Source organism: Pangasianodon hypophthalmus, chromosome 19 (genome assembly GCF_027358585.1).
Source record: "Pangasianodon hypophthalmus isolate fPanHyp1 chromosome 19, fPanHyp1.pri, whole genome shotgun sequence".
NCBI classification, from domain to species: domain Eukaryota; kingdom Metazoa; phylum Chordata; class Actinopteri; order Siluriformes; family Pangasiidae; genus Pangasianodon; species Pangasianodon hypophthalmus.
The window spans coordinates 5,831,131-5,845,766 of record NC_069728.1 but is presented as its reverse complement, the minus strand read 5'-3'; the positions used below and the strand labels follow the sequence as shown (position 1 = coordinate 5,845,766).

The following is a 14,636-nucleotide window of genomic DNA, read 5'->3' as shown; positions in this document are numbered from 1 at the left end:
CTGATCTCATTTAATTACTGGCCCAGTGTTGATTTAAATGTGGCTGAAAGGCTGTTGGCTCTGTAATTTAATCGTTGACCCAATGCTGGCACTTAACGTTGGCCCCATGGAATGGCCCAGTGTTGGCCTGGAGTCTGGGATTTTATTTGGTGTAATATTTGAAGAGCACTTTTTGTAAAAAACATTTTGCATATTTGATCCATTCATTAGGTAGACCAGCCAGGTCATAGTACAGAATGGTTAAGGATAGTACAGAATGGAGCTGGTCAAGCAGGTCTCAAAAACATAGCATGAACTGGTAAGCAAAACCGGTCAATGGGATTTTCCAGCAAGGTGATGAAAGCTTTCTATGAAGGTCACGAGCTGATTTGGTCCATGGGCTGTTATTTGCCAACCCTAAACATACCCTATCTCTTAGGCTTTCACACCTCAAACCACCAAAGGGTAGTTTATCCCTCTGTGAAATTATTCTCAGGTCTTATTTTTCATCAAGTTTTAAAAATTTGAAATGGGAGTTGTAAAGTCCCTTTCTAGCTCCACCGATGCTGCACTCTTGCACTGCTTTTTGCTCCTTCTCTCTTGTTTTTATCTTACTCTCCTTTCTATGTACTCTATAATCGTTTGTCAACTTGGGTCTCTTCTAAAAGCCTCATAAAAATGTGACAATTCTTCAGAGACACTGTTAAAAGTCCATCAAATTGTCTGTCAAGTCTTTTCATACCAGCAAGTTATAATGCTGATAAGTTGTTTGTAACCAGGTTGTCCATGCTGGCCGTCAGTGGACAGAAGAATAGCGCAGGGAATAAAGGTGAGAAAAAATGGACATGGTTTAATAAGCCAGAGAGCATCTGACAGTGGATTAAAAAGGGGCAGAGAATGAGAGGGATAGACAGAGATGAAGAGAGATGGAGAGGAGTGGCAGAATAAGGTATGGCCTTGAAGGTAATAGAGGACAGCACTTTTCTGGTCTAATAAAAGCTCTAAAACAGCCACAGTGACAGGACCCAGTCATCCTGCCTCATAGCCTATCACTGTGATATACACCCAGGCTACACACACACACCCACACACATACATACACACACACACACACCAGCCTGACTCCTCTATTTTTCTATAACAGCTCTAAGTCGTGGGATTACCACCACAGTGACACAAGAGCTCTGTAATAGAAAAGAGCAGCAGAGGCTGAAGTGTCATCAGCCTCTCCACAGCGATGTCACCTCTTCACAAAAAGCACTTTAAACAAGGCATCAGGCAAAGCAGGAGTTGAGGGATGACATGCAAAGAATGTCTAATAGATACAGAGCCTTGGTACACCTACTAGTTCACGTCATATAGATGGGATCTGCAATTTTATTATTATTTAATGATGCTCCACCTACTAACTTCTTCTTTATCACAGCTGTCATCATTATTATTTAGTTATAGTTATACAGCTGATTGACCAGTCACTTCAGTTGAATGGGTTACTTTTAATCCATTAACAATAAACTAGGAAACATGCTGTTATATACACTCACTGTCCACTTTATTAGGAACATCTGAAAAACATGCACATTCATGCAGTTACCTAATGGGCCAATCATGTAGCAGCAGTGCAATGCATATAGTTATGCAGACAGAGGTCAAGAGCTTCAGTTAATGGTCTCATCAAACATCAGAATGAAGAAAAAGTGTGATCTCTGTGACTTTGATCATGGCATGGATGGATGCCAGAAGGGCCAGATTGAGTATTTCATAAACTGCTGATCACTTGTGTATTTGTATCTGCTTACCTCTGCAATTTACAGAAACATACCCAGGGCTATATTTACATCCATTCATTCATCCTTAGTAACTGCCTGGTCAGGGCTGTGGTGGTTTAAACAAGGCTAATAGTTTGTTTATATTCTGGGAACTTTATCAGAAACTATTGCGGGCAGGTACAAACGAGTGGGATTTAAAAAAAAAAAAAAAAAAAACAGCCTTTTTTTGTTGTGTTTTCCTGTGCTTGTGGAGGATAGTAGTAAGATTCATAAGTAATAATATTAATTTTATGAAATCTTCTAGTTTAGGCTACACCCACATTTGGTTTATATTCTCACACAAATATCTAAATATTTGGAGCACTAAACAGATACAGATAGTTACACTGCATTATACCCCTAATATATACACATTTTATTTTATTTGTTTGTTTATGCCATCTGATTTCCACTGAAGCACTGGATTCAATAAAACACACCTTTTCACTCCATCATACACAACCACATCACAGGTTCAGTTGGTGAAATTATAAGAATGGGAAGCTCTAATTTTTCCAATAAATAAATATAGTGGTACATACACACTTACTGTTTGAATAGTTAGAATAAATCTCTACAGGGATCACAAGAAGCTACCTCGAAATGTTTCACACTAGAAAGGATTTCGGACTGCAACAGCAACATTACAGCTGATGTAGAAGATCAGCACAAACACATACATTCTGTTCAGAGAACAGAAAGATCTTCAGTATTAAGTAGTCAAATGTTATAATTAAAAACTGAAACCTTCCTCCGCACTCACACATGCAGAAAATGTCAAATGAATTGGAAGACTAATAGATACGATGGACCAAATATGAAATAAAACCCTCTAAGATCAGCTCTTTTACTGGCGCCATGATGTCAGAATATACTGACATCATCTATCAAGACTGCCCTCTATCCTCCTTATCCTCTCCACTAATCCCCATAAACCATCACCAGACTCAATCCATCTAGACTCTTTTTCTTCTCTAATAGCTTGGGGTATGGATCATGTAGAAGCAAATTTCCCTGAGACTAAAATGAACCAACAACAAAAGCAGTGGACTAGACAGCTGAAAATTAAGTTTATGTAACAAAAGCAACATAACTTCCCCTTTTCTGGATTCTTACCCTGCGTTCACACTAGCGAGCAACAAATCAACCAGCAACTATTCATTTTCAATATACACACGGACACGGAGCCGCAATTTCAGCAAAGATTTTCTCCTTTTTATGCAAATTAGGTGTGAAGCGGTAAAGTGACAAACCCAAACCAAACTGGCTCGAAGGATGATCGTATGGTGTGTGTGGTACAATATTTTTTCATTCCCCCTCTCACTGTAGTTCCTACCTGCAATTAGCTCCTACGCACCGCTAGACTTTAAAAAAGGAATACACTAGCTGTGTTTTCATCTTATCCTGTCATATACGACGTCTCATTACATATGTATAGAGACATTACAAAGAAAAATACAGCTTGGAAGGAAGCAGCAGAGATTGTTCGTGTCTCTGAAAAGTGTTTGTAGCCAGTACAGTTAGCTTGCACTTCTTATCTGCTAAGAGCATGATAATAACATTTAAATCAAACAACCAATTTTCACACTGATTAGTTCATTATTTCATTTAATTAGTTAGAAGAAGATATATGGATGTACAGGCATATGGTGGTGCCTTTGGTGAGTGTATGGAGCTAGTACAGCTAGTTTGCATTGCTAATCTGCTAACAAAACTAACATGAAGCCTGGCATGTAACGTACATCAGATAACCAATTTTGACACATTTTTCATTTTATTAAAATGCTAGAATACATTTTAAAAACAAATAAATTGTATAATGTAAATCATGTGCTGTAAGCAATACATTTTGTCTATCGCCCTTTCTAATCAGAGCTAAAAATGCATCCATGCAAGCAATAACAGTATAGCGCTACTGATATATTATGTATATATATATATATATATATATATATATATATATATATATATATATATATATATATATATATAGGTTTTACTCCCACTAGCCTGTTGTCCTGTACTGTAGGTCACCATTTTTTATTTCTGGACAGTTAGCACACAGACTTGGAGCTAGCTTGTGTAAAGCCCACAGCATTCTATTCGACACATCTATTCAATTAGGCCTGTTTGATTTCCCCTGAGTGCACCCCCCTCTCTCCTCTCCTCAAAACGCATCATTAACACAGGCTTAGCCTTCCTATGGGACCTCCTGCCTCGAGTCAGACCCAAACTACAGAGCTGCTCTGAGTCTATGAAACAAACATAGCAGCCTGCAGCTTTCTGAGGAGGCACAGGAGCCCCATTCAGCTGGCTCTCAGTGATGCTTTATGAGCTGAAAACACATTAAGCCTGGAGAAGTCAGGCTTAAAGTCTTGACCAAATATCATTCACAGGCCCAACAGTTTAATTTAAGTCAACTCAGCTCAAGTTTATTGTTGTTACATTCTATAAAGCAGGGGTTTGCAAAGTGGGGTCTGTGAATCATAGCCGTGTGTGTATGTGTGTGTGTGTGTGTGTGTGTGTGTGTGTGTGTGTGTGTGGAATTACTTTACAGTTAAAGGGGTACTTGGCTGCAAAAGTTTGAGAACCTGCTTTGTTGCTCTGGGAAAGAAGGCACTGAAGGTATGGTGAGAAACTGTTGAACAGTTGCTGATTTGTTTTTAGAAAGCGCAAACCTCCAGGAAATGGACCAGAAAAACAGAGGCAACTGTGCTGCAAGCAGTAATCTCTCTGCTTCATCCAGAAGTCTACAATTGATTTCGAATTTTAGAGTACTGAAGCCCTACCCAGCATGCAAACTCCCCAGTAGTTCCCTCACTCACCCCTGACTTTTCATCGAAAATCCTGATCCCGCTGAAGGACACTGTAAGAAAAACTTTCTGCTTGTGTTCTCCTTTCGAGCGTGCTGAGGCTGCGATCCCCTACAGAAAACAGAAAAAAACACAAATTCACAAACTGATACACTGTATGTTGGGGCTTGGTATGTAGGTTTGGTAAACTGAAATTTCATGAACAAACATCAGTATCTTCAGTATCTTCAGTCATCACTGAAGTCTTTAAACAAATCTGCATCACCACAATTACTTCTCTTCTGTGTTTCAATATCCAAAATGAACAGTTCCACATTCCAGTAAATTTGATTGTAAACACGATATATATGACACAATTCACTCAAATCTAAAAAACAGCTTGGATTGGTCAATCTCTGGTTTCAATGAGAATGTAGGGGAGTAGTAACAACTTCATTGGTCAAAGTCCATGACCCATTTTGACTTTCGTAAAGCTAACTCATGAAAAACGAGGATGAATTTGAGCAAGCAAAGATGATGTGGTTGCACTTTGTTTGATTTCATACCTTAACCATAACCTTCATAATTTTTTTAGATCATTTGTAGTTTGTATTTTTATGAATTTGCTAGTTTGTTGTTTCAGGCATTGTGGTTGCAATGAAAGATGCGGGAACATAAATGTGTATGTGTCAAACAATTAGTGAGAATAAGTTACACTTTCCCAAACATTTGTGCATTTTTTTTTTTTGCATGTGCACATTTATTTTTTATGAAATACCGTGCTCTTTACTTTAAGCACCAAACTAACACCATTTTTCATGATGGCCTATGTGTAAGATTGTGACAGTGTGTTTTTGACAGTTAAGGACAAAAAGTATGTGCATGTGTCTGTCCAAGTGCGTGCATGTGTGTGCGTTTGCAAACTAGAAACTGATCTACAAAATGTTGTTTCTTTTAACTACCCCGGGGGGACTCATTCCTTTCCCCCTCTGTTGTTCAATAACGTGATGCTGGTATCGATCGGTCCTGATTGGTGGAAGTCTGTGGGGCATATGAGCACACCTCCTTTAGAATAACATACAGTATATGTGTTCATTATTCACACCATGGCGCTGCACTTACTTGGAAAGTAACATCTGAAACATACTGAAGGCTGTGAAAAAAAGCAGCACAGAAACGAAGCAGCACAGAACTGACATATACAAATGCTTTCTGATCATATCTGTTGGTGTGAGAAAAACCCATTCCACCCAGGCTTAGTGATACTGTGACCTTAACGCCTGAAAGTCCAGTTAAGCAGGTAGTATAGAACTCAGTGCTTATTTTTTCCCATCATGGAAACTCACACTCCTATATTCAAGGAGTATATGCATATGTGTATGCTTAGTGAGAGACAGAAATAGAGGGCAAGAGATTAGTAATGATAATGCAGGGCTGTTAGTTTACTAAGAAGTGAAGGATTATGGGAATATGGTTATAGATTAGCTGCTGAAATGAGTGAAGGGATAAACAGCTGTGATCAATGGCAGCCTGACCTCCATTACAATTAAATAAAGATGCAAATCATGAAATGGTCCAACACTGCCATATACACACGGGCATATCTAAACACACACGTACATGCTTACATGTACATATGGATGCACATACATACACACGTACAGTATACTGTATGTATTACTGCACATACATACGTACATACATATGTGTATTACTGCAGCTAAATAATGTTATAGCTCATTTAGTTTTTCCGAATAAAATCCCCTTTCGTGAGGGGATTCATTTCCCAAAAAGAGTTAAATACATCCCCACACATACATGCACACACACACACACACACACACACACACACACACACACACACACACACACCCTTGGCTGGGCAGTGTTTACAGGGCTCATTAACTCAGCTGATGGATGTAGGGTATGAGAGATCATTCACATTGTGACTGCAGTTGTGCGCGCACACAAAAACACACACACACACACACATACGAGCAAGCACACACCTTTAGCTTCATCATTGAGTCCTGACAGAGCTTGTCTCCTCTTGCGGCGGTGACCTCATCAATGCCGATGAGCTTGGCCTTGTAGCGGACACCATCCCCTTTAAAGCGCTTTATCAGAGCTGCCTCAGTGCGGTCCTGCCCTGAGGAGGGGGAGAGAGAGAGAGAAAAAAGGGGATACAACTATTAATTAAAGCTCCCTGGTGATGCACATTTCACTAAAACATACAAAAAAAAACTAAATATATTGGTTTTTGTCCCCGTTTGCTGTGAGCAATAATTATACCTATGATTACATGCCACATTTCACTCATCTATTCATTATAAAGTACTACAGGAACACGGTGCGTTAATGAAAGCAGTGTCTGCCTGTACATTGTGTCTGCTTTCCGTAGCTTTGCATTATATACACCTGCTTGGGGTGACTGACAGCTCTTGTTGTTTACACCAAATTCCAGGAAAGTACATTGCATAAATATAATAAACACTCTCCTTCAAGGGCTACACAATACTGTGCACAATAATGGCTAAAATGCTAATCACAGTTATTTTGCTCAATATCACAATTATTTATCCTGTTTAGGAATAAAACTGTTTATCATTTCTTTATCATCAAATCTTCAGAGAACAACATTTTCTTTTCTTTTTTGTTGTTGTTTATTAAGGCCTTGATTTAGTAAATTCCCAAATTCAGTCATTCATCTTCAGTAACTATTTTATCCTGGTCAGGAATGTGGTGGATCCGGGAATACTGGGTGTGAAGCAAGAATACATCCTGTATGCAATGCCTGTCCAGCACAGTGCACCACACACAAACACACACACTCACACCTATAGGCAATTTAGAGCAGCCAATCCACCTACCAGCATGTTTGTGGGAGATGTGAGAAAACCAGAGAACCCAGAGGAAACCCACAGAGACACAGGGAAAATATGTGAAATTCAACACACACCATAACCTCAGGATTTAACCAGAGACCATATACCTGCTGCACCACCTTGCCACCCAGATCCCAAATAAAGAGAACTAATAAGCATGTGCAATCTGATATATTTGTGTGTGTAGTTACTGGGTATGCTGTGGGAGATTTACAAAGAATAACTCCATACACTGTCCTAATTGTTCTCAATATCCACAGTGTATTTGGACCATAAAGAGACTTCTGGAACACTAAAACACATGCATTTGTGATTATGGGCCAGGTATAACGCAGATTAAAGGTGATAAGATTTAACATAATATTGTCCAAATACAATATGAATGCAAAATAAAGGCAGATATACATGCGTTTTTGTTCTGCTCATAAATTAAAAAAAATAAATAAAACCCAAACCTTTTCACAGGGTCTGTTCAAACGTTGTTGCCATTTAATGTACACATATATGTGGCAGATATATAAAGTGAAACCTACACTTCTGCAGTAATACATCATAATTTCAAGAAGCATTTTATTCTGACATACTGACACATAAGTTTGAGAAACTTAAAATAATGGTTTTTATTTTGTCTTCTCTTGGCAGAAACAGGTTTTGCACATTTAATACTTGCCCTTCAGCTGTATTAATTTGTGCATGCAATTGCAGATCCCAAAGTGACTTTTGGGCATAGTAAATTACACTGCACCCCAAATTGCATATTCATTAATGCAAACAGGCAAAATAGGGAAAAATTCATATTTTGCTCTTTTGAAATATGCAATCCTATCTAAGTCCAGTTTGTAAAACAACAAGTTCGTTCTTTTTTTTTTTTTTTTTTTTTTTTTTTTTTTTTTTTTTAAAGCAAACCAGGGCCTATGAGTCTATATACACTCACTGGCCACTTCAAAAGTACATCTGTACCCCTGCATACTCATGCAATTGTCCAATCAGCCAATCATGTAATGCACCAAGTCATGCAGATACAGGTCAAGAGCTTCAGATCATGTTCACAACAAACATCCGAATGGGAAAAATGTGATATCAGTGACTCTGAAACAGCAGATCTCCTGGGATTTTCATGCAAAACAGTCTGAATATTTTACACACAATGGAGCAAAAACTGAAAAAAAAGCCATCAGTGAGCAGCAGACACACCTTGTTGATGAGAGGTCAGAGGACAATAGCCAGACTAGTCTGAGTTGACAGGAAGGCTTTAGTAACTGAAATAAGCACTCTTTACAACCATGGTGAGCAGAAAAGCATCTCAGAACACAACACATCTGACCTTCACGTGGATGAGCTACAGCAGCAGAAGAAATCATCAGGTTCCACTACTGTCTGCCAAGAACAGGAATCTGAGATTACAATGGGCACAGGCTCAAAGAAACTGGACAACTGAAGACTTGAAAAAGAGCAGGCAACATCTGTACACATGTGTATTGACACATATGAATGGCACACTTGTGGTTTAATTAATCAGAGTCAGTAAAACCTAATATCTAAAGTTAATTAGCTAACCTGTGCTAAGATCAAATGCATCCAAAAATTGTGATCATTTACATTTACAATTATGGCATTTGGCAGATGCTCTTATCCAGAGCGACTTATAATAGTGCTTTGAAGTCTATCAAAAATACATTCTGATACTGGCTCACTAGGTCACAAACTAGGAACACCATCAGTCCAAAACTCTGTTGAAGAGGTAATAGACAAGCGCTCAGACACTACTTTTTTGGGTTTTTTTTGGTTTTGTAAGTGCTAACTTAAGTACCATATGAAGAGGTAAGTCTTTAGACCTTGTTTGAAGGCTGCCAGTGACTCAGCTGTTCGGACATCTAGGGGAAGTTCATTCCACCACCTTGGTGCCAGAACAGAGAAGAGTCTCGATGCATGCCTTCCTTGTACCCTGACAGATGGTGGGACCAGTCGAGCAGTGCTAGAGGATCGGAGATAGCGTGGTGCCGTGATCAGAATTGAAATATGTTGAATGAGCGAATGAAGGTTGTGAGCCAGTGCAACTGAATCCTATATGTTTAGAGAGATCACACTGAGATATATGTGTGGGGTGTGTAGGTATGTTTGATTTGAGATGATCAAAGGGATCAGCTCACACATGAAAACAGCACCCAATCACAGTACAGAAGATAAAACCAGTCCCTCCCACACACTGGTCACACAGACTTTAATTGGCAACCTGGACTGACCAATCGATCGCTCCTATAGCACGGACGCCAATTAACTCGCCTGCACCCACCAGAGCGGAGACAACCAAAGCCAATTAATTCAGAATCTCCACACACACACCTATAGGTAACTGACCCTGCTGATAACCCTGGGGACACACAGTAAACACCAACACTTTTAACTGGTTAATTGGACGCATGGAGGTCAGAGGACAAAGAATGCGTGCTGCTTAAACAGTGAAATTCATTCATTACAGTATATTTAAAGCTTAACTCCCCTCCGGACATGTTCTCTTCGTTTAATACGTTAAACTGTATCACCAGGAACACACGCAGGATTTTAATTCTCTCATCTTCTTCATCTGTGATGGTCGAGGCACATGACAATCCTGCTGTATCATCTGGCTCTCTCTCTCACGCTCACTCTCGCTCCTAGCTGCTGTATTGTCGCTCGTATCAGTAGCACTCTTGTGTTGACCTTGCTCTAACACACTCCTCAATGTTATCTATTGTGGCCACTCAATGGCTGCTCTTGTCTCAGAAAATACAGGGTCGGGATTTTATTAATCGAGTACAGGCTGAGAGAGAGTGTGTAGCGAGGCACAAGACTATAAATTCTTTGCATCGGACAGCAACTTTAATAAATGCTTGGGAAAATTTTTTAAAAATAAATAAATCTGATAAATAGAACCTTTCAAAACAAATAGTTATTAAAGGGTTAAAACGTCTGTGGTTTTCCAGAGGAAGGCATTAGCAATAATGCCGGATGACTTCTGTTCACATTACATATAACTTCATAAAAGATGACTGAACATTAGCGGACAAAGCTCCTCTCTCCCAACCCGGCAAGGTTAATATAATTTTTAAGGTAATTTTATTGCCCTACAGACTCCTTACTGAACTGACTCATTACGCCAACTCACAGCTGGCATTAAGCATTAAGGAATCGTATTAAGGGAAAAAGTACCCATTTTCTACCTCATCTCTGTCTACTGCATCTGTAGCATGTAGTGTGTCATTACCAAGGACACGACTTTTGATACTTTTTCCTCTAATACGAAAAGAACAGAAAACCTTAGGAAAGGGCGATTCCTGAGGAATCGATGTTTATAAGGTCACTTTCATGAATCACTCATTTACTCTCTCACTCACTCACTTTCTTACTCAATCACTCGCTCACTCACTTATTTACTCTCACCCACTCACTTTCTTACTCAATCACTCGCTCATTCACTCATTTACTCTCTCACTCACTCACTTTCTTACTCAATCACTCGCTCACTCACTTATTTACTCTCACCCACTCACTTTCTTACTCAATCACTCGCTCATTCACTCATTTACTCTCTCACCCACTCACTTTCTTACTCAATCACTCGCTCATTCACTCATTTACTCTCTCACCCACTCACTTTCTTACTCAATCACTCAATCACTCACTCATTTACTGTCTCACTCACTCACTCACTCTCTTACTCAATCAGTCACTAACTCACTTTCTTACTCACTCATTCGATCATTCACTTATTTACGGTCTCACTCACTCTCTTACTCAATCACTCGCTCACTCACTTTCTTACTCACTCACTCGATCACTCACTCATTTACTGTCTCACTCACTCCCTCACTCCCTCATTTTCTTACTCAATCACTCGCTCATTCACTCATTTACTCTCTCACTCACTTTCTTACTCAATCACTCGCTCACTCACTCATTTACTCTCACTCACTCACTTTCTTACTCAATCACTCGCTCATTCACTCATTTACTCTCACCCACTCACTTTCTTACTCAATCACTCGCTCACTCACTTATTTACTCTCACCCACTCACTTTCTTACTCAATCACTCGCTCACTCACTCATTTACTCTCACTCACTTTCTTACTCAATCACTCGCTCACTCACTAATTTACTGTCTCACTCACTCACTCACTCACTCTCTTACTCAATCAGTCACTAACTCACTTTCTTACTCACTCATTCGATCATTCACTCATTTACTGTCTCACTCACTCCCTCACTCCCTCATTTTCTTACTCAATCACTCGCTCATTCACTCATTTACTCTCTCACTCACTCACTTTCTTACTCAATCACTCGCTCACTCACTTATTTACTCTCACCCACTCACTTTCTTACTCAATCACTCGCTCATTCACTCATTTACTCTCTCACCCACTCACTTTCTTACTCAATCACTCGCTCACTCACTCATTTACTCTCACTCACTCACTTTCTTACTCAATCACTCGCTCACTCACTCATTTACTCTCACTCACTTTCTTACTCAATCACTCGCTCACTCACTAATTTACTGTCTCACTCACTCACTCACTCACTCTCTTACTCAATCAGTCACTAACTCACTTTCTTACTCACTCATTCGATCATTCACTCATTTACTGTCTCACTCACTCCCTCACTCCCTCATTTTCTTACTCAATCACTCGCTCACTCACTTTCTTACTCAATCACTCACTCACTCATTTATTCACTTACTTTCTTACTCACTTTTTTACTCATTCACTCACTCACTTTCTTACTCACTCACTTTCTGACTCATTCACTCACTCTCTTACTCATTCACTCATTTTTGCTAATTCACTCACTTGCATATTCCTCATTCACTCACTCATCCATTTGCTCTCACTTGGTCACTCAGTCTTTCACTCACCCTCTCAATCATTCATTCACATTCTCTACCTCCTTTTCTGACATATTTACTGACTCACTCATTCTCTCTCCCTCACTTTCTCATTCGTTCATTTTCTCACTCATTTACTCTCTCATTTATTCACTCTTTCACCCACTCATTTTCTTACTTGCTCATTCACTCAATCATTGACTTATTCACTCTTTTCCCACTCATTCACTCACTCACTCACTCACTCACTCATACACTCTCACTTACTTTCACTCACTCACTCATTCACTCACTCACTCACTCACTCATACACTCTCACTTACTTTCACTCACTCACTCATTCACTCACTCACTCACTCACTCATACACTCTCACTTACTTTCACTCACTCACTCACTCATCCAGTCAGTCAGTCACTCTCTCACTCACTCATTCATACACTAGAGATTCGTCCGATATAAAGCCACTATCTGTTGCTGCTCTTTACATTTAGATTATTTACATTAAGAAATTATATATAAACAGAGAATGACAGAGAGGGAGAGAGAGACAGAGGAGAGAAAATGGAGGAATGAATTCTACAAGTGGACATAATGAGTTTGGATGTGTGCGTGTGCACCCGTGTGCAGGCTTGGAGACATCACATCATGTGAACTGGAATAGCTGAAGAGGACAGAGCATCAGCCTACATCTTTCTCCACAATCTACAGTCTCTCTGAATACATTACCAACAGATCTCCAGCCGCAGTGCTGAGGTCTCGCTTTACAACGTGAGCACTCTACTGCCCCCCAGTGCTCTGCTTTATACCTCATCAACAGCTGACCAACATCACTTACGGCTGCTGATCAAACAACAAAAAGCACAACAAAGCCATCAGCAAAAGACACACACCTTCATCAATAGCTACAAATAACCATCTACCACTAACCACTATGCATTCCTGAGTCAAGATATAAGAATGAAATCACAAGCACAATTTTATGTTTTATCTTTTAGGAAAATATTAAACATGAATTTAAAGAGATGATCCTTTCCATAAAAGCCGTCTCTTTTATAAATCCTGTGTATCCAAAGATTTGTATAGACATGCAAAGTTTATAGGCTGCATTTGGGGCACTACATAGCAACCAATAACATGGAGATGCAATGAGACAGCAAGTATATACAGGCTACAACCAGCACACACACACACACACACACACATTTTTCATTACTTGCAAGAAGGCTGATATCCCTGATGGCAGTGCTTCAGTGCCAGCTGAACACACACAACCTAATGACTTCCAACAAGACTTTTCATTTTCTTACAACGATGCACTCCGCTTCTTTATTAAATTAAGCATGCTGCTGTTTGTCTTCCCCTCCCACTTACTATACCTCTCTCTCTCTCTCTCCGTCCTCCCTCCATCCTCTCTTGGAATCTGCTTTAATGACGCTGCCACGTTCCCCACACATCCATCTCATCGTTTAACCTTGTCTTTCTCTTAAGGTCTATCAACTGTAACCTATCATCATTTATCAGAAAAAAAAAACAATATGCAGGTTGTCTGTTGTTTATCTTTCCTGGATTAAAGATAAAAAGTCAGAATTGGTATTCAGTGCCAAAGCTGTTTCAAAGGCTTGCTGTGCAACAGTGACTCTACCGTTTGAAGTGACTTTAAAATATCGAGTTCATTAAACTTCAAAGAACCGCGCGATGAATACATCACCGATATGACATGTCGTGGTCCCCCCTGGTGAGTCCCTGTACCCCAAGAGGCACAAGATACAAACAAACACACATACACCAACATGTTTGCACAACACACACAAAATTAGACTGCACATTCTGTTTGAAATTCATGTCATGTAACTGGAGCGGCCCGAGAGAGAAAGGCGGGCACGTTTACGACGTGCTGCATTCATTCAAGATGCTGTCCGGAGATGGCTTTATATATATTCAGCCTCTTCAAGAAAAACAGCTCTGAAGAAGCATTTTAAAGGAATACTCCATGTTTTCAATCTATTCTCTATCTACAGCACCTGTAATATAGTATGTATGATTACTGTGACATTGAGTTTTCCCTGATCAGGATTTGTCATTTTAAAAAAAATCACGATAAATGATTTAATCGTCCAGAACCAATAGCCTAAAAGAAGACAGGAAAACAAGCATTTCTACCAATACCGGCAGTGGTAATCATGAAAATGGTGGATTTTTAAGTGATTCTGCAGTAATGCGCAATAAAAAAAAAAAGACATTTAAAAAAATTAATAAAACAGTACATTTTTGATCTATAGTACTTTTACAAATTGGTCCACA

The 14,636-nt window shown here is 39.4% G+C and overlaps 1 protein-coding gene across 13 annotated transcripts in view; it reads right to left on the bottom strand.

The window, feature by feature from the left end:
• Positions 1-14,636, bottom strand: part of dab1a (DAB adaptor protein 1a) — a 356,465-nt gene that overhangs the window by 47,871 nt on the left and 293,958 nt on the right. For all 13 annotated transcript variants that reach the window (XM_034313587.2, XM_026944630.3, XM_034313586.2 and 10 more), the window contains 2 exons: positions 6,589-6,728; positions 4,613-4,711 (listed from right to left, as the gene is read on the bottom strand). In XM_034313587.2, coding sequence (XP_034169478.1) covers positions 4,613-4,711; positions 6,589-6,728 — 239 coding nt within the window. The remainder of the gene's footprint in view (positions 1-4,612; positions 4,712-6,588; positions 6,729-14,636) is intronic.